We start from the raw sequence: 21,864 nt of genomic DNA, 5'->3' as shown, positions 1-21,864 counted from the left end.
TTACACTCCATACATTTTACATTTTCAATAATTCCTCTCATTCATTACAACATCAACAAAATATCCAAATTGACAATGATATGAAAGCAATAAAAGCCGACATCGCAGTTCCTGGCGGCCTAAGCCCACAACTTCAAGTGACGAGCCATCGAGCCTATATGTACTTTGGTTTTATTGTTTGTTAGAGTTGGAGTTGAAGGTGAATGCATGTCTTCTTTTGTGCTTTGCTTACGACTTTTGCTTAAAAGCACATAAACTAGTTACACAAGATTTTACGATGTTAAAATGTGGCGACAATTACACATCCATGTAGCATAAATAAACAAGACTCGATACTTTGAAAGTCATATGCAATTATCATCAAGGAAAACAATAGACACTTGATTTGATTACAAATCACGTGTTGCATGTGATAATAATATTATATTATAATTATATGCACTCACTTACAAAAGCCATGGAAGAAGGAATCTTGTCCCTATAACCGGTCCAATTAGGCTCGGTCCTTAACTGGTTTCCTGAAAATAATTCTTTAACCGCTTCGACCTAACCAATGCTACATCAATCATAACCGATCCCTCCTTAACCACTTACAAATCAGTCTTAAACCGATTACAGCCAACCAAATTTTGCTATAGTAATAAGGGCTTCATATTGATCTTAATAAACTCACAACTTATTCGGTTAGCTTTATTGGTAGTGACTTAATAATATAAAGAGTGACTTGTTCAATAAGTATCTAGAGGCACTTTATGCAAAAAGCCAAATTTTTTTTCCAAACGTGCCCCTTTCAATTAAAAAACATGCTTCTTCCATCTATTAAAAACCCCTCTAAAACAAAAACCTTCCCAATCTATACAAACATAAAAACTTCATCCATATAGAACTTAATGAAAAACAGCCCTACATCACATCCGTCAACAAAGAAGATTGTCAATCTTTGATTTGGTTAAGAATAACGTGCTACATGCAGCAGCACCATAACGATATTAATATATCAATTAATATTAATATATGCACACACTTACAAAAAGGGTAGAAGAGAGAATCTTGAGAGGATATCTGGACAGCACACATTGTTTATAATTCAAACCAACTCCAACAACTCAACTGTATCTTCAAAGACCAATTCCACAAACACCTGCTAATCTGCTATATGTCTAAATCTTATTCTCACTTGTAATCAACAAATACACATTCCCAAACAGATATAAACAAACAGGAATAATTTTTATAATCTCAAATAAGCCATCTATATAACCAGGACCACCTTTCTGAATCATACAAGAACAAAACAACACTCTCTTCTGATTGGCAGAAGCCTCTAAAACAAAGAAATAAACAGGCATGATATTGGCGTGGCTCCTCGGCTTTCTAATGCCAGCAGCAGCCAGATGAGCCGAACCAATATCACCCCTGCATCTTTCTTTGCATGTCTTCAATTGTTAACCTCACCAGGGTATACACTTCAATCAAGGTATTATTCACTCACTTTATCCTTTTACCATTAAAAACTACTCCATCAACTTTAATATCACAAGCCCAACCAAGTTAAATGATCCTATGCAAAGCCTTACTCAACTCAGGACCACTGTTTCATCATGCTGTAACCCCATATATCCCCTAATTTATGTACAAGACAAATCGGGTAATTAGTTCATAATCGAGTTAAATGGATGCAGGAAGAAACCCAAGTAACTAACCCTAAACCACATGCCTTTTGTTGTGGTTAGAGATCGGCACAACCCCTATTTCTGCACTACAGTGCTAATCAATGGTGCTCACTTCTATACCAATGAAAAACTGGTTAACAAATAGATCACACACACCTAAATCCTGAATCAGTGGCTGTATGCATAAACATACCTAACCCCGGACAGTATTAGCTAGATGTGCATCCATTTGGTTCTCCATATGCATCATGTACCTAAGGAAGTCACAAGCTTCAGCTCCTTTGATTCTTAGTTCCATGCCTTTCCAATAGCAAGTGATGTAATGAGTTGGTTTTCACAAAACAGGAAGCATGGTTGTATCAGGGCCAGAAATCAACTCTAAATTCACCGGATACAACTTCCGTTGAAAAGAATAGGTTGCATGCCATTTTTGCAAAGAAAGCCATGTGAATGAGAGCACAAACATGCTTTTCAGAAAATGGCGCCATTACAACAAAGTAACAGGAACCTAGCATATTGGGACAATCAAGAGCCATGTCATGGTTAGAGGGGCTTCACAATCTATTCAGGCTAAAGGTAGGAGGGACAGCAGAACAGTTAAGAAGATGAAAAGCCAAGCAGAGACGAAGATGCTAGAAGAAAAGAAACATTCAGCGTGTGTGTTTTTTTTCACAAGTGCTCCTTAGGAAGCATAAGGTAGCAAAACAATAAAACATTCAAGGTGTTATAATCACAGGCTATTACCAGACAGCATGTCACATGAAGTATAGGCCCTCAAAAAGCATCTAAATCCTATGTTGTCACAGCGGTCAAAATATGAAATTGCAGTTATCGGGATGGTCTAACAGTCCAATATAGCGGTACATATATAATCATTAGAATTATATATGTGTGGGTGTGTGTATATATATGTATTCAATACAAAAAATATAATTTTAACATCAAAACATAAACATAAACAACTCAAGTTTCACACAAAACAAATCGCTAAATCATTGACCGATGAAGTCTTAATATTGTTGGACTAAAATAAAACCTAGCCCAAGTCCAAACTCGTAGAAGCCCACCAAATAGTTGCTTAACACCAAAATACTCTACAAATAGTGGTTAGGCTGCCACTATTTAGTGTTAATATGCGGCCATTTAGCGGTCAATAGTGCTGTAAATTCCGGGACTGCCATTCCAGACCGTTATTTGACCACAAGTACTTGCCCCATGGCCACTAACCACTATAGCAGCACGATTAGTAGCATAGTCTAAATCCCACACGAAGGTTAGGCAGTCAGGCCCATTCCACTAGCAAGGTGACATCCACCGCCATGCTTCTCCCCATCCATTAGATCAGACCCATTTTAACTCAAGATGCGACTGAAAAATACCAACAACAAAAAAAAAACACCAAGAACGGACCGAGAAAGTGGTAAAATCAGGTTACCCACACTCTGGATCCCAGTAAACCAAATGAATCCTAAGAGCACAGATCTGATTGCACTGTTGAAGCTGCTTCTCTCTATTACCAAAGTCCATATAGCATACATGTCTAAAACTGGTGCTGAAATAGGCATATGGTCACCTCTCATATCCAATAATAGCAGCATACAATATGTAGTATAGACATACATGCACCAAAACCTAACCCCTTATGATATAATGTGAAAAGCAATTGAACACAAGTGAAACTCCAAAGAAGCAATAGGCTACGAATTCCCAATATCACTAGTTGCAACATTCATAGGTTAAAGTCACAACATAATACCCTAATCTAAAATGCACAAACCTTCGCAGTGAAAAAAATATAAATTAAACATTGCTCTCAGGCACGAAACGGAAGTTAATAGCATATAACAAAGCTTCAAATGTGTGCAACCACCGCTCGAAAATCGCAACCCACTCGAGTCATCTGGTCCTAAGGAAACTGGAAACCCAATAGGAGAGATGTAATTCATCATAACGTTGTAACCCACCCTCATCATATATTTTTGCGACATGCATAGATCCTACATAGAAGCGCCGTGTCACAATTTAGTGTGATTCTATATTGATTCAGCAAACCCTATGGTTACCAATAGCAAAGGTTTGAGCGCATGGGTATATAGGTTTTATCACCTGTAAAGCTGCATATTCAACGCCTTCCACGATTTCCGCCACCTGACCTCGCTCCACCACCTGATCTTGCACCAGGATAGCGAGCAAATTGCAGCCTTAAGCTGACCGAGTCTCGGTCATGCTCGTCGAACTTATAACCTGCAAAATCGAGTTTGACTATTTTACACCACACAACTAACCATGTTTTTTAATGGTGGGGATTAGCAGCAGGTCTTAGATCTACGACAAAAGGGTTATGTTGGAAACGGCATCCTGAAGCTCTCTGATTGTTAGCTGTCTTTTTTTCCAGATGGGGGTGCAAATACACAAGGCTACGGTTCTTAGAGATTAAGCGGAATCTCATAGTGGTAGCCGCAACCACAATTTCAGGTACATATCAGATATTAAGTATCAACCTCTTTAATACTTAGCCAGAAGAAAGACCAGATATTTAAGCCACTTTAGTGGTTTACCCAACTAATTTTCGCGAGCAAAAAGGCAATGCGCTTCGAAATCACATATAGGGTATGTTTTCAAGGTCGTGTTTACGGATATATGATAAGTTTAAACTGATATAAGTCTATAAAATGGAAGACATATATGATACGATTAACTTAATTATAAGCCAACAAAAATGGAGCATGTGGCTCCACCAAGCGAAGGCAACGTAGTTGATTGGACGCCGTTCCTTGGAATGAAGAAACCGCCACTTGGAACTTAAATACTTCACAACTTAAGCTTCACAGAGATACTGGGGCGGAGGGTGAAAAATAGAACCGTTTATCATAATCGCACCATCCTCAATACACCACTGTCTCTTAGCTACAAGAAACAGTGTGAGTATTGGCACAGTAGATGGAGATCCGTTTAGGCTCACGAGTCACGAGTATTTAAGAGGAATGAACGATAAATACACTCTTTAGCAATTGAAAATGGCTGCTTGTACTTTATTATATTTGTATGAATACTCCATAGCTGCAACTCTGCGCAGTTAGGCAACTCTCAAGACTAACTCGTAATGGAACCTTCGGCAAAGTAAGGTGGCATATCGTTCTAAAGTCTAGGATTTCCAGATCAAGCATAGCTTTGAGGGAACACAACATTTACAGTACCCCTAAATATGATTGGACGTTGAAAATAACATATTTTCCTTGGAGAAGAACAATGAGAAAAATTTGTATCGCCACCTCAACTAGTTGATGGCAGTGTGGAGTTTAGTGAAGTTCAAATACAGAAGAAAAGTAGGCACCAAGCAGGTGTTGGAGTAAAATGCACTTTCCAAATATAAAAAATCAACGAATTTGTACAAACGCAAGAACTTGTAATTGCATATACAAAGAATACAAATGTACCTTGTAGTGCATCTTTAGCAGTAGCTGCCTCAGCTGGACTCTCAAAATCAACAAAACAAAGTACCAACGGATCCCCACTGGACTGTAAAACCAAAAAGACTATCTTAGCATGCTACTCTATGTAGAAATCAACAAAAGTAGTTGTAAATGCCCGAAAAGGCCTTGTGGCCTTGCCCCAAATATTTGTGATGGTTTCAAAAAGATTAATGTAGCAATTTTCAAGGGACAGCCCAGAAAGAAAATTCAACAGTGCTAGAGGGGTGGAAGAAAAAGTATGATCAGGCTCGAGTATATGAATGCAGCAAACAGATTTACTCTTACATGTCTGGATTCCTTTGTCACAAGTCGTACTTCTTTGTAGCCCACAAAAGGACGAAATATATCTGACAAACTAAGGTGAAGGAACCAACATAAAAAGAAGAAAAAGAATGAAAGCATAACGATACATTTCTCAAAAAACTTCTACCCTGAGACACAATGGAACTGTAGACCCTCAAGTGAAATCCAATCCAACATCCCATTATTAAGGTATAGTTTTGTTTGATAGCACACTGGTAGCACACTGGCATGTGATCCGTCATATAATTTGTGGGAATTGTCTGATCTATAGACCATCTCAAACTGATGATCACCTCATGTTTGAGCATATGAATAAGTGTGTAAAATTGAAAGGAAAAGAGAAAGCAAGGAACTATTTCCTTATAGATAAGGAAACAGATATACAAAGTAGAAATTTAAGAGCGTTGAAAGCTGGAAAAGGATACGAGCCACTTCTCTCCGTGAACAATTTGAAGGCAAACCCTCCACAAAAAGTGTATTGCTTGCATCAGGAGGCAAAGAGATTTCAGGCCTCCCACCTACCATCCCTGCATCTCGACCTTTTGTTGCTGCTATTGTAGAATCCAGCCCCCCTAGGCCCATTCCCATCATGCGAGGATCTTCATGAAGACGACCACCAAGTCCTGTGCTCATGGGTCTAGCAGGCTCAATGCCACCATATGATGGAAATTGCTGGTATGATAGATTAGAAAGTAAGAATTAGATATCACTAAAACGATGATACAGTAGGCTTTGCATATGGACATACCGTGCCACGCAGGTAACGGTCATAAGATGCACCAATAGTATCAGAATCTTTAACCACTAGTTGAGTTCCTCTCTCATCCTCACGAGCAAAATAGTTTGGCAAGTCACGACCACCAGGACCATCTATGATGTGAATCAAATTAGCACATAGAGAACAAGAAACAAACCCATACAACCATCTTGGAAACCATATGATCCACAGAAAAATATGATGTAGATATGCAGCACAAAAGAGCGAATTAATGACAATGTAAATACAAGAAATTCCATTATCCATTAGATGAGGAAACTCCGGTCAAAAAGAAAAATATAAGAATACCCCTGATTCCTCCAGAAACTTCCATGAAGTTCGACATTTTTATGGCCTAGTCAACTTCAAATGAGCTGAAACTTCAAATTACAATGCTTTTTGAATCCCCTTCCCCTTCCCCTTCAGTAAGTAAGAAAAAGAATCAAAATGAAAAACGTGATCTATACCACAAATCCGCAATGCCATCCAAAGGCGAGCATGGAGGAAGAAAGGAATATACTTCCTTTACTGCTTTACAGAAGATCAATTCGTATCAACAACTCTTTTGTTTCAAGGTAAGCCAAGTAATTTTTGTTTAAACCACAAATGACACTAAATTAACCAAGCCAATCATAAGCATTGCAGATCTTGTTTTACTAACAAGTTGACATCTATCTGCATGAACAAGATTTGGGCCCCCTGGCCCAGCATGGAGGTCATAGGATTCTTAGAGGCCTTTGTGGGACTATCCAGTAATATTGAAAGATTTGGCTCAAATGGCAAATTTGATCTCACATACAATTGAGATCAAAATTTGAGACTTGGCTAAGCTGCGACAGCATCAAAAGTAAAATCCAAATCATCAACCTGCTCATCTTGTGAATGAACAGGTCCAGCCGTCCAGCAATAAAAATTAACCCACCAGTGCTGCAAACAAATCTGTACCTCCAGCAATATGATTAAACCATTTTAAGAATTGGATACCTTGATCTTAAAGTATGAACTTTTCTTCAAAAAGTTAACACATAAGACTATTGGCAACCCAGGATCACACCATCTCATATTAGTGGAAACTGGAATGACTAAGCAAAATAAATTGAAAATGGAAGATGGACATGATGGGCAACTTTAAACCGAGTCAGACTAATAAAGCAACCTACTCTTAGGTGTGGAGACTGAGAGAGAGAGAGAGAGAGAATGAGTGCTGAGAGATTACAAAGACAGAGCCAACTGATTGGCACCCTCGGTCAACACCTCGCCTAGCTCTCATCACCATTAGTCACCTCACCTGCTTGTTACTACTACCCTCTATACTTGGTTGGTTCTTTTTATCTAACTTGAACTATTGTCGTTTCTATATCTACTGCCTTTATTTATCACTTTTCTGTCTTCTTGTTTTTATTTGCTTGTTATATCTCTGTATCAATGATTCAATTGCTTCACTTTTTATTAGTAGAGTTTTTTCTTGTAACTAATTATCTGTTCTATCCATATCTAATGTAGCACATGTATCGATATAAAGGGGTCTCTGCTTAATAAAACTTGAAAGGGTAGTGGCAAATAAAGTAACTTCTCATGTATTATTCATCAAAGAAAAATCCTTATAAATAGATACATGTGCCATAATAGTTAAGGGTAGAAAAGCTAACTAGTTACAAGGATAAAACAACAAATAAGTAAGCTAACTAAATTTTTCAAACACTCCTCGAGTAGAGCATAGATGTCTATCATGGCCAACTTGCTGCATGTAGAGTCTATTTAAGTCTTCGGTAGTGTTTTTGTCAGAAAATCTACAAGTTGATAATTTGAATACATATGAATAGGCAATAGATGGAGGTTTTGTCTAAAACCAAACCAAATACGCCCAGTATATCCCACTCGGTAGTCGGTAGGGTCTAGGAGGTAGGATGTACGTAGACCTTTTCTCTACTCCAAGGAGTAGAGATGCTGTTTCCGTGAATACTCCCGACTTGCAAACAAGATTTGGATAATCTCGAGAGGAACTGAGTTCTGTAAAAATATTTGAAAGATTTCAAGGTTTGTAAAAAAATAGATGGAGGCTTTGTCTGCATACCCATAGTACAGACTATAGAATAACACACAACAAGATAGCCAACCCCCAGGTATTTGGTCCTTCCATGAAAAACTAATGAGGAAGCTGAGATGACTAATCTGATATCCATATGGTCAAGAATCAGGTTCTTCAATAGAAGACCAAACACGTAAAGGTTGATTGTTATCTTGTGAGGAACTGTGTTATAGATAACATAAAGAGCATCTATTAAGCCTATTCATATTCATACACAATCACCAGCTTGCGGATGTTATGACAAAACTACTATAGAAGACTTGGAGTGGAGATGCTTCAGATGTAGCAAGTTGGGGATGATAGACATCTTTGCGACAACTTAATGAATGTTGAAAGAGTCTACTTAGCTCATCAACTAGTAGCATTTATCCTTGTATATTATTTCCTTGTCTATTATGGCACATGTATAGATAAAAGAGATTTCCCCTAGGTGAATAATATAAATTAGTCCCAAACTTCAACTATTTCAGGTTGGTTGAAGACTCGGCAGATTTTACTCAAAAGCTTGACAATTTTGCTTCTTTCTTAAACTCCCTGACCAGTCAAACATGGATCTGACAGAAAACTTGAATCAGCTGTTTCTATTGTATTTGTTTTCATTGCTTTTGATTCTTTATAGTAAAAAAGTAGCTTCTTTTTGTCAAACCTTGGGCTTGCCTACTTCCCATTTTTTGTGCATATAACTTTTTTTATGTTAATTGTGATGCATGAAAGGTTTCCTATGATCAACTTATCACCTTATGGATTAGGCAGTCAACTTGTAACCTAGCCCCTTTGGAATTCTCTAGACACACATGTCAGCTTGCCTTGACAACCTTTGACCCCAAACCTTAATTAGGTTTTAAAAACTATATCAAAACTTTTTTTTTACTTAAGATAATCTTAACTAGCATCCAATTACTTGCCACTTTTTTATTGGCACCCATTTCTTCTCAAAGCAAACACACTACAAAAATTGGTTCTAAACATCCAAAACATTTAAATCCATAACCTATGAGTCATACCAAGTTTTCTCAATTAATACTCTTTAGCTGTATATCATAAGGTAGACTCTAATCGATACATGAAACCAGAGAAACGCATAACCAAGGGTGCAACCATATATTCAATGATGGTTCAGATCATTTTTTGAGCAAACATTTACTGGCAGAGATGCACATGCAGAGATGTCAAAAAGATTCAAATACCCTATCCCCTTAAATACACCCCCATGTTATCATGACATTCGACAAGGCACCAAATACCTATTACTCTTTCTATAGAATCTTAAGGAAGCCGAGATATACCATTAGTCCATTACTACTACAATGATTACATACTCTAAGAACAACAAAATGTATTTGGACACCGGTTCAAGCTCTAATCTTAATTGCAAAGGACCATCCACATGCAAATCAGTTGGTGACAACCAGATGGTAGAAATTTGGCTTCAATGATTAACAGATTCTTGACTTGACATCCAAGCATGCAAAAAAGGTTAGCCAGGGATTTGGCAATGCCTATGCATCATATGTCACAAATCAGACTTTATTAATCAGTGTTCTAAAAAGCACCAGGTGGAGCTTTACGACTAACTGAGTGACTGCCACTTAATTGATTAAGCGGATCATTAACCGAAAGCATTAAGTGGTCGATTAGTATGAAATAATAAGATTAACAAACAGAACCTGATAAATAGACACAGATATCATGTGTCTCAACCCTAGTCTTGATGTTAAACATACAACTGTATCCTCCCTCTCTTCCAAAAGGTACCTAATTTCAATGCTAAACGGATCATCAATCATCAAATTCAGATCCCCATGTAGTTTATTTCTTAGGTCATGTTGACTATCCCTTCAAGTAGTGTGATTTACATAACTTTCGAGCAAAACTATAAGGCCATTATTCCATTAATCAAAATGTTATGAGACGAACATCCAATTTTAAATTTCAGTAATCAAAATGAATAGGTTTTTGGGCACTGGCAGTACATTTAAAGCAGAAGCATGGCAATGTCGTAACTAGGGTTTTCGGATATCTGCACAAAACAATTCGATACGGAACATAGAGCATATTATGAAATAAAAACGAAAGGGCATGGTATGGCAGCCTTCACTACTATACAAATTTCTGAAATATTGGATTTCATTATAATTGCTAGAAAAGAAACCCTAACATCTAGCCGGCTAAATCAACATTTAAATAAAAATTCATTTGAGATTGTAGGTTTATAAGATAAAGAAAAAACACATCAAACAAAGGGAAAGGAAGAGTTTACCGTAATCGGGACGGGGACGCTTTCCGATGAGTTGTTGAAGTGGTGGCTGCTGCTGCTGCTGCTGCCTACCTTCAGCGGCAGCGTATTTCCAGTAAGAATCATTCATCTTTGGGATATCGAATTGAAATCAGATGCTGAGAATGAAGAAGAACAAAAGCAGCACTCGCTGACTACGGCGTTCTAAGGGCCGGAAAGAGACGAGAAGGAAGGAAAGAGATTTGCGACGGCACGGTTGCGCTTTATATCTTGTTCGTTTGGTGAAGCCTTACTTTTAGTTTTTCTGTTTTTCATTGTTTAAAATTTTAAATAAATAAATAATAAAAGTTTTTTGAAAAGTTGTATTTTCTTTCCGGATGGTTATCGTTGACATTTGAACAACTCAACTCAATTATGAACTATTTTAGAAATTCCAATCCTAGATGTCAATATAACCCAATTGAAGACATGTTGGGTTGGGTTGGGTGTCATTCTCATTATCTACCTTCTAATTAAGGGTGCGTTTGGTTTGCAGTAATGTTTCTGAGGGATTTGGATTTCTAGGAAGGATTTGGATTCTCAGGAGGGATTTGGATTCCCAGGAGGGATTTGGATTGGATTGGATTTAAAATCCATTCATGTGTTTGGTTTGCAGGATTTGGATTTGGAAGGATTTGAACTGTACATGAACTCAAACCATACAGAAGCCAAATTGAACTGTATATGAACTAAATACATAGAAATTGACTGTCACTTCCACAGCCCTGTAATTAGCTAGATTGAATTCCTAACATTAACTAGACTGAATTAGTTGGAATGAAAATGGGCGAAGAGGAAGAGAGAGCACATTCAAGAAAAGGGGAAAAGGGAAGTCTTTACCTGTTGAGTGATGAGAGAAGGCGGTGAAGAGAAAGAGAGAGCACCGGCGAGAACACCGATGAGAGCACCAGCGAGAACACCGACGAGAGCACCAGCGAGAACACCGACGAGAGCACCGGCGAGAGCACCTGTTCAAGCGGGACAACGAGGAGGACTATCATAATAAGCGACTGTTTATCATCTTTCTGATTTGTGTGTGTTTGTGTTGCAGATCGTTGCTTTCTTCTTGTTCTTATTAGAGGATTATCTGCCTGTCAAATCTAGGGTTTCTCTGGTATTTCTGGTTTATGATTAGATGAGTACTACTTATTCCTTACCGGCGAGAGCACCTGTTCAAGCGGGACAACGAGGAGGAAAGATTACCGGCGAGAGCACCTGTTCAAGCGGGACAACGAGGAGGAAAGATTACCGGCGAGGAGGAGAAAGCACCGGCGCGTTAGGGCTTAGGGCGGCAGGAAGCGAGAGGACGGGAAGGGAAGCGAGAACGGGATCTGGAAGCGAGTCGAAGGGAAGGATTTCCAAATCCCGCCGATATGCAAAGGATTTCCAAATCCCATGTTTAAGGGATTTTAATGAAAACCTGGGATTTCAAATCCTGACTATTTTGCCAACCAAACACAGGATTGGAATGGATTTTTAAATCCAAATCCCCCCAATTCCATTCCATTCCTGCAAACCAAACGCACCCTAAGGGTTTGCATCTGTTAGTTTGAAACAGGTTGCAATATTTGAACAATTCAACCCAATAAAAATGGTTTAGAAAAATCACAACATAACCCAACCTGTTAAACATTGTAACTTAACCCAATCTTGAGAGTTTGAGTGAGTTGGGTTGTCAGATTAATACTTGATTGTTGATACTTAAATAATAAATTATTTTACTTACGACTTAAGTTTCATAAGGATCTGCTGTGATTTGTGTGACAAATGTTGCACCACGAGAAAAGAAACACGTGCATGCAAGAGGAGTATAACAATAACGTACTACCCTCCCAAAATCCTTAGGAAGGTTTGGGAGGGTGTTATAGGATTTATGCTACTAAACAATGCTAAGTTGACAAACTTCAATCATTCAAGTCTGATAATGAATTCTAAAAGTCTCAAATCACTAAAGCAATACATCAACTAAACTATTACAGTGGAAGTAGCTTAAGGCTTTGGTTGTGAATTTCCAAGCGACATAGGTTGACTAATAAGTCGCTTAAGGCTTTGGTTGTGAGATTTTGGTGTTCGGGCGACTGGCAACATGATCTAGGTCGCCTCCCAAGTCGCCTAGGGCCTCTGATGGGTTAAACTCCATTTTTTAACTAAAATTTGCCATTCCACTCTACTTCATTTCTATTCCAATGGAGGTGATTTTCACAACTTTTGGGGTGATTCTTGGAGGCTTTTGAGGACAAATGGATAAAGAGATTGAAGATCTTATCGAAGGTAACAGTATTACTCACACTATGGTTGGTATCTGGAGATTCTTTTGAACAATAGTGTTAGATTCTTTAAATTCTCATCAATGAAAATAAGAGACTGATTTGGAATCTAGGTTTACTGACATAAAATTATGAGTCTCAGATTACTTTGTGAAAACTTTGTACACGTCAAAAATCTCTATATGAGTATTCAAATGTTATTGTTGTGAAAAAAAATTTAGTTATTATAACATATATCAAATTAATCTATTATAATCCAAAAATAAACCAAGCTATTTATAAAAAGAAAAAATGGACTATTGCGACAAAAATGGTAAAATAAAGAAAAATGATAAAATGATCATCTTGCCCTCTTAGTGGAGATGGTGGGTGGTCATTAGAGTAAGGGACCGAAACTTTACAAATTTGCAAACGACGAATTCAATTCCGTAATAAATGAAGTTCATGACCAATATTGTAGAGCACAACAAACCATAAGGACCAAATTTACAATCAACTCAAGATATTTATACATAACATATATAGGAGTGGTTTATTTTTGTTGGTCCCTTGAGGGTCTACAAGATAAGTAAAACAGTTTGAAGAAGGGGGGGATGAATACAAACACAATATTTTCAAATTTAAAATGTATATTGATAGAGAAGATCAATACAAATTTACAAGACTGTTTGCGGAAAGATAAGGTAAGAAAACCTATCTAAACAATCTTTGGTTACACATAGAATCTTAGCAAATGAGAAAAGAAATGTTGTAAAGAAAAGTTCTTTTACTTAAGCTAGAGAATGCTCAAAGTAAGAATTAGGTTATGAGAGTGAGTTGCGCGCACTTTGCATGGAGAAGAAACACTTCTATTTATACCCATTGCATTAAATTCTTATTTAATGCAATATGGTAGGGTTAGAGTGCGTGTCAAGCCTTAAGAGGAAGGCTTGTCCTTTGCTACAGTGAATAGTACAAAAAGGACTATTCATGAGCAGACATCCTTACCTAAAGTTGGTGGGCAATAGAGTCAACTAGTCGGCTCCGTACCGTACCATCATTTAGAAAGGATATGGGTTTGTCCTTTGTGTGCATAAGGACAAGACAACAACAATCGTGCTTGGCAAACATCCTTTGATCGCTGAATGCTGGAATAACCTGAAGGTCTCTTCAGTATTCGCTGAGGCTTGAGTAGTCTTCACACATATGTAGACAGACTTGTAATCACTGAGTACTGCTTCAGATCACGTACTCGCCAGTCTCTAATCTTCAGTTTCAGTGTTCGACTTTGGCTGAAGGTTTTTGGTGTGAGTTTTTTCATTTTGAAGTATTGCTGTCTCTGATTGAATTACAATACAAGTTCTTCAGCGATCACTGAATAGGCTCAGTGATGATCGTTGGAACTGAAAAGATAGAAACATAAATACAACGTATAAGTGAAAAGGGATTATCATCAAATCACTGAGAGAGATGATCAACAATCTCCCCCTATTTGATGATAACAAGACAACATAAAGAAAGTTGCTCAAATAACAGTAAGGAAAAGTTACATATAAAGTACATGTTCCTTTTTACTATTTTGGGATCTTTTTCAGTGAGTCAGTCTTTGCTTGAGAATTTTCCTTAAGTTATATCTAAGAGAAAATTTCAAGTATGAAAACTGAAACTGAAAGCTTATTCACTGACTTATAGATTGTCGGTGAATGTAAAAAGTAACACTGGAACTCATAGACTTGTGTCCCTATTACTTTTTTCAGGGATCTTTTTCAGTGAAGTACATGAAAAACTCATTTTATTATCATTGTTAATATTACAAGTAGTTCAATACATGTCTAATGCTTACAGACTAGAAGATTAATCACTGAAAGTAGACATAGTACAATAGATTTACAAGGAAAAGTGAACAATTATTACAAAAGAGAACCTATTCTAGAACACTCAGATCTATGTAGCTAGGTACATCTTCACCAAGGTTTCTTCGACGTAGGCATTCCCTTCGTATCTTCAGGTCCACGACTTTTCCAGGCATGCTATCATCTATCCAGAGCAAGAGGTAAACCAAATGACCCATTGGACATAGATGTAGCTCTGACATTCTCTGAAATCTAACTTCACCTTCATAGTCAAGGAATATAACTCCTAAATCAGGTTTAAAATGCACAACAATGGGTGTATAGGGACCCTTATCTGGAAAGTCAAGATTCAACATAGAAATGTCTATACTCTGATGACCCTTCAGGACTATATCTAAGGAGAACCTTGTTTCATGTTCGTTCCTTAGGAATGTTCCATCATTAGGATTAGAGATCTTGAGTTTCTTCTTCCCACCTTTCTTTAGAGAAGGTCTGTCAGGGACTGCGACATACCTGGACATCCATTTGATGAGATCGCTGATGGTGTCCTCGATAATGGCCTTATGTCTTGACTTGGATCACTGAATGGTTTGCCTGATCTCCATCCATTCGCTGTATCCATATCGGCCAAGGTAGGAARGGTACTCGATGATGGCATCGAGATTGTCCCTCGTGATGAGCATTGAGACCAGTGTTCCATCGCCTTTTGAACGTTCGCTGATGCTGATGCTGACGCTGATAATCGGGTTGGGACTTACTCTTTTCTTCAGCTTTGCTTCACTCCATCGCTTGTCCTTCTCCACCAGCTTCAGGTTCTTCTCATGCTCAGCTTCTGCAATGGAAAGAAGTTTAGCCTGGGTTTAGACAATGTTCACCTTCTTGGACTTTCTCTTGGGGAGAATCTTAGCAGCTAGTGACTTGGCCAGCTTTAAGCTGTCTTCAGTCTGCTTCTTCTGAAGCTCTAACTCTTCTTCAGCCTTTAATGCCTCGAGTCTTTCAGCTTCTGAAAGAAAGTCAAACTCACCACCACTAGAGGTACGAAGAGAAATTTTTACTCTAGTATGGTCGAGTGACTCATTTAGCTGAGTCATCTACTGGTCGGTGGGAGCATTGGAGACAGGGTTTTCAGAGACCCACTCTAGTCGACCACATGTGGTTGATGGAATTTGAAATTGATATTTTGAAATGATCACTACCTGAGAGGTAGAGTCTTCAAATAAGGGTTGAGGGATATTAAAAAGTACCTTCAGATTCCTTTCTTCAGCGACCGCTTTGCCTTTCGACTTGGGGTCCTGGTTCTTTGATGGAGCAGACTCTCCTTCCCTTTGCTCCCCCTAGGATGCAGAATCCCTGAGGGTGACTCCCTTGGTGGCGGTTGTTGGCTTATGATACTTGATGGTAAAGTCATCTTCATCATCATCGTCATCATCACCATCGTCATCATCACCATCTAGGTCACTTCCGGGTTCTGGGATGGTAGGTTCATCATCTTCATCATCATCATCATCTTCATCATCATCATCTTTGTCTTCATCATCATCATCATCACCATCATCTTCGTCTTCATCATCATCATCACCAGCAGCAGTGGTGATGGAAGGAGTATCATCCCTAAGGATGTCATCGACTGCCTCAGCTAAAACAGCTTCGATGGTCGGGATTACAGGAGCAGCAACAGCCTCAGCTTCAACTACAACAGATGCTGGAGTAGCAGCAGGATCAGGAGGAGCAGCAGCATCAGATGGTCCAGCAGCGTTGGACCTCATCTCCCCCTTTCTGGCTAAGACTTGAGAGTATAAGCCAAAGAGTTCGTCCAAACGCTGATGCTGGAGAACCATCATATCCTCTAGCCTTGACAGAGCACTGGCAAGAGTTGTCGTTGCCTCACGCGTCTCATTGAGCTGAGCGCGATCATCAGTAGAGAAAGAAGAAGGGATCAGTGGAGCTGGTTAACGAATAACATCCAAAATCTGCTAAAGAAGTCGTGTCTGCTGAAGGGCAAGAGCCTGAGCATTATCAACCTTGTTGGAGAGAACAACAATGGCATCAGTGTTGGCTCGAACAACTTCTTGGAGGGTCACGAGGTGACTCTGAACTTCTTGAATGTTCGCTTGGAGAGCTGAGAGGTTCGCATCAAGTTCAGCCATGCGGGGGCATCTCTTGGTGAACTTCAGTTATCCTGCAGAGAACTGAATCAACAGCTGGGAGGAGGAGTTTGACGTCAGATGCCATATCATAGTCATCATCAATCTCTTCATCCTCTCCAACTTCTTTCTCGCCCCCGTCCTCTACCTCTTCTTTAGCATCTAGTTGATGCATAGAAGAAGGACCTGCAAGAGAGGAAATGTGAGCAACAAAAGGCTCAAGGTCAGTAGAAATGAAGGGGTAGGAAGATGGAATATCTGAGGGGCCATCAATGACATCAAAAGGATTGTCACTGGTGTGAGCAAAGATGTCCTCGAAAGGATGGACATCTCTATCATGAGGAGCATCAAGAGAAGCAACCTCAGGTCTAGTGGTGTGTGTTTCAGTATCAGGGAGGACAGTCACTGATACATCATCAACACGTGTAAAGACCAAAGAAGGAGGAGAGTAGAATATGGTTGAGAAGAGACGTAGGTGTTCAGCAGTGGCGGCGCTGATATTCACACCTTCAGTGATTTGGGTCACTAAGGCGGTTGGGGTAGGTGCCACTGGTATGACAGTGATGGGAGGAATCACTGAAGATCTAGGAGGGTTAGCTAAAGGTGCCTCGGGGTTAAGGCTAGTTTCAATAGCTGAAACCTGTCGAGAGGCTTCTGCCAGAGACGTAGCTATCCTCTTTTTGGCCTTCTTGGCTCTCTGAAGAGAACCAAGAGTTGGTTGAGAAGGTCATTTTGAAGAGGTTTTGGTGGCTGGGCTAGACTCGGGGGGAGGGGGGTTACCCTTGTCCTGGCCACCTGAGGAGAGGAGATAGTAATGGACACAATAGAAGAGAGTGCCACATCACTGTCCCTCAGCTTATGATCCAGAATCCTGGATCCAAGATTGGAAACCCGAAGGTTACCTTCCGTGGAGTAGTGATCTCCGAAGATCTTCACAAAGACCATCGAAAGAAACCTGGTGTAAGGCACCACCTTTTCTCGCTGGCGCTTGTTCAGCTTAAGCACCAGGTCATCGAAAATGACCGCAACATAATTTATATTGCGATGCTGAATCGTAAAAACGCCTATGGTCAAGGCGATCCTAGAGGCCTGATCCTGGCCTCCAGTCTTTCCAGCCATTGACTGGATGAAGTGAGAGAACAGGTATTGCCAGACAGCTAGCATCCTGTTCTTCTCGATCTTCGATAAGGACTTCATGGGAGCATTTGAGTCCTTCTTCATTGGCCATTGATAGCCAATGGCGTCGAGACACTCGATGATCTCGACCGTTGTGGGTTCGCTGTCGTAGGGGCCTTTGGGAAGGCGAAGAGCCGTCCTCAAGGTGTTCACGCCAAACTTCACTTCCATGCGAATGAAGGTGAAATTGACCTATTCAGCTTGACGTCCAGGCCTGACCTCGACGTCCACGACCTCAGCAGTGAACCAAAATTGTTGGAGAAGTTCTTTCACCATGAAGGGTTCATGGTTGAGTGCGAAGCCGAAACAATGACTGTTTGAGAAATTCAGTAGCTTCTTGGTAGTCCGCCTTGGATGAGGGGTTATCCATCAAGGCAATGTGATTGTTGGCCTTGAAGGATACCTCATCGAGAGAAAAGTTAACGTTCTTGGCAGCCATATGTTTTTAATAAGAATAAGATAAAACATGTTGTTAGTAAAACTAAGATTTGTTTTGGGAGAAGAATATAGATAAGTTTTTGAATCAATAAAAACTTCTTTTGAAAAATCCTTAAAGAAGATTTTGGGTTTTTCAAGTAGAATGTGTATACAGAAATAAGATTATAACCAAGTAAGAGTTGGTTAAATAATCTTCGTTGTTTAATGTTTTAAGAGAACAAGTTTCTTAAAAAGATTAAACATCTTTCCTAGAAGAAGATAAAGAGAAGAAATAATGACCTTAAGAGTTTAGAAGGTAAGGTCGAGAAGTTCTTGAGAAGGTTAAGAGAGTTCTTGCTTTGGAAATTCTTGCAAAGGTTCAACTTAGGATTTTGAAATCGTAAAGAGAAAAGTGGAGGAGGTCTCATATTTATAGGTAGGAGGAGAGAGAAAGGAATATGAGAGAGAGAAAAGACGACGGTTGGAGAAAGGGGCCATGATGAAAAATGGCACGTTCTCATCCATGATTGGATGACATTAAATGAGGTAGCGTAATGACAGTACCTTTTTGCACGTCTCAAAGCGTTGCGCATAGTAAATAGAGAATGTTGTCATTAAGACGGTTCATTAACTATTTTTATTTAAAAACGAAGGGTTTTTAAGAAAACGAAGAGTCATACAGTGTTTAACTAAACACTGAAAAAACCATTTAAAACATTTTGTCACTGAAGATGAAAGACTTCAGTAAAGGTTTTAAGACATCAGTGTCAGTGATAAGAGAATCACTGAAACTGGCATTTAAAAATATTTTAAGCACTGATCGAAAAGGTTCAGTGATCATTTTAATTTTTAAGAGAATAAGTATAAAGATATACTCATAGATATGGTCAGTGATGAGAAGATCACTAAAACCAACATTTAAAACTTTAGTCACTGAAGAAGAAAAGCTTCAGTGAAGGTTTTAAGTCGAAGAAAAGAGAAGAGTAATCATACCTTAGAGAGAATAAATATATTTACTCAAAAGTTCAGTGTCAGAGATAGAGCACTGAATCATTTCACTTACTGAGTGATGTTTAATAGTTGAAGATTAATCTTCAGTGCTTAACATGCCAAATTCGCTGATCAAGATGTTGAATCTTGTCTCATCAAGAGGCTTGGTGAAAAGGTCAGCGAGTTGATACTCAGTTAGAACGAAGTGAAGTTTAATATCACCATTCATAACATGATCTCTGATAAAATGATATCGGATCTCAATATGTTTGGTCTTGGAGTGAAGTACAGGTTGTTTGCAAATGCAATAGCACTAGTGCTATCGCAATAGATAGGAACCTTTGAAAACTGAAGATCGTAGTCCATTAGTTGGTTTTTCATCTAAAGAATTTGGGCACAACAACTACCAGCGGCTACGTATTCAGCTTCAGCTGTTGATGTGGACACTGAGTTTTGTTTTTTTGCTTGTCCAACTCACCAACTTTCCACCCAGAAGCTGACAGCCTCTAGTAATGCTTTTCCTATCAATTTTGCAACCTGCAAAATCACTATCCAAATAACCGATTAGGTCAAAACCTGAACCTTTAGGGTACCAAAGACCCATGTTAGGAGTTCCCTTAAGATATCTAAAGATGCGTTTTACAGCAATCAGATGGGATTCCTTTGGTTCAGCTTGATATCTTGACATAAGCATGTAGAGTACATGATATCGGGTTGACTAGTTGTTAGATACAGCAGGGAGCTGATCATTCCTCTATAAACAGTAATGTTTACATGCTTTCCATTTGGATCCTTGTTGAGAGAGAATGGAGGAGCCATTAGAGTCTTCATAGATAAACTGTTGGATAGATCAAACTTCTTCATCATGTCACGAACATACTAACTTTGATCGATAAAGATATCTATATCTAATTGTTTGATCTGGAAACCTAAAAAGAAGTTAGTTCTCCCATCATGCTCATCTGATATTCTTTCTTTATGCGATCAGCAAACCGAAAACACAAAGAGGGATTAGTGGAACCAAATATAATATCATCGACATAAATTTGGACTAGAATGATGTGACCCTTAATTTTCCTAAGAAATAAGGTCTGGTCAAACTTTTCACGAGAGAATTTCTCAGAGATGAGAAATGAGAAAAGGGTATCATACCAGGCACGATGAGCCTGTTTTAACCCATAAAGAGCTTTATCCACTTGTAGACATGGTCTGGATAATTAGGGTCAAGAAATCCTGGAGGTTGTTCAACATAAACTTTCTCTTGAAGTTTCCCATTTAGGAAAGTGCTCTTTACATCCATTTGGTAGACTTTGAAGTCTCTATGGGCAGCAAATGCAAGAAAGAGTCGAATAGCTTCGAATCGTCATAATCGATACCTTTATCTTGTCTATAACCTTGAGCAACAAGTCGAGCCTTGTTACGGGTTACCACACCTTCCTCATCCAACTTGTTGCGATAGACCCATTTGGTGCCTATCACTGATTTGTTAGAAGGATGTGGCACAAGGTACCAGACTTTGTTCCTATCAAACTCAATGAGCTTCTCTTGCATGGCAAAAACCCAATGGGTTCAACTAAAGAAAGAAAGTTGACAAAAAGACAGATATTACCTAGACCACGACGAGTCTTGATACTTGTATTTTTCATCATCAAGAATTTGATGAATTGGATGGTCTTTAGTTTATCGCTGAGCCGGTAGAGGAATTTCATCTGAGTTGGTCACTTCAGGAACAGAAGATGAGGCTTCAGCTATAGTTTCAGATTCAGTGACTGAAACAGGTTCAGATACTGAAGGCATTTCATTCACTGATTGATCAGTGTTTGAAGTAGAAGAAGGAATACAACTAATGGGAACGACATCGATCTCTAAAGAAGATGCGTTGGAGTGACTAGCTGTAACTGGAATGATAAGTGGATCATCTTAAGCTTCAGGGGATTCAGTGTTGAGAGGAGCACTGTAGGAAGCTTCAGGTTGTCCATAGTGAGAGAACATCCAGTTTTCTAATTCATCCTCATCATTTAAGATGGGTCTTGAATTGGCTGATTGAGATTCGTCAAAGGTGACATGGATAGATTCTTTTATTTTCTGTCTTCGTTTGTTGAATACTCTGTAGGTTTTGGATACTGAAGAATATCGAAGAAAGATTCTTTCATCAGCTTTGGGATCGAACTTTCCAAGTTGGTCACAATTGTTGAGAATGAAACAAGTACAACCAAATAAATGAAGAAAACTTATAGAAGGATTTCTTCCATGAAAAAGTTCATAGGCTGTCTTCTTGAATCTTTTTACTATCAACGATCGATTTTGAGTGAAACAAGCGGTGTTGACAGCTTCAGCCGAGAATTGTGTAGGGAGATGGGATTCGCTGAGCATTGATTGAGCAGCCTCGATGATTGTTCGATTTCTTCTTTCAGCACACCATTCTACCGAATTAATCGAACAACGCTTAAAAAATTGAAAAAGAAAAA

General features: G+C 38.9%; 1 protein-coding gene across 1 annotated transcript; it reads right to left on the bottom strand.

Annotated features, from left to right (window-relative positions):
• Window positions 1-3,324: 3,324 nt before the first annotated feature.
• On the bottom strand, window positions 3,325-10,802 carry LOC112525771 (RNA-binding protein 1-like). Its single transcript, XM_025136034.1, has 7 exons — window positions 10,556-10,802; window positions 6,198-6,319; window positions 5,875-6,121; window positions 5,432-5,493; window positions 5,111-5,192; window positions 3,780-3,917; window positions 3,325-3,670 (listed from the first exon to the last, which is right to left on the bottom strand). The coding sequence occupies exons 1-6, from the start codon at window positions 10,659-10,661 to the stop codon at window positions 3,796-3,798; spliced, it is 741 nt and encodes a 246-aa protein (XP_024991802.1). The 5' UTR covers window positions 10,662-10,802; the 3' UTR covers window positions 3,325-3,670; window positions 3,780-3,795.
• Window positions 10,803-21,864: the final 11,062 nt, after the last annotated feature.

This window comes from Cynara cardunculus (assembly GCF_001531365.2).
Source record: "Cynara cardunculus var. scolymus isolate 2C chromosome LG 13, CcrdV1, whole genome shotgun sequence".
In the NCBI taxonomy this organism is placed as follows: Eukaryota; Viridiplantae; Streptophyta; class Magnoliopsida; order Asterales; family Asteraceae; genus Cynara; species Cynara cardunculus.
Note: the sequence above shows the minus strand (reverse complement) of the source record. Positions and strands in the feature narration are given on the sequence as shown.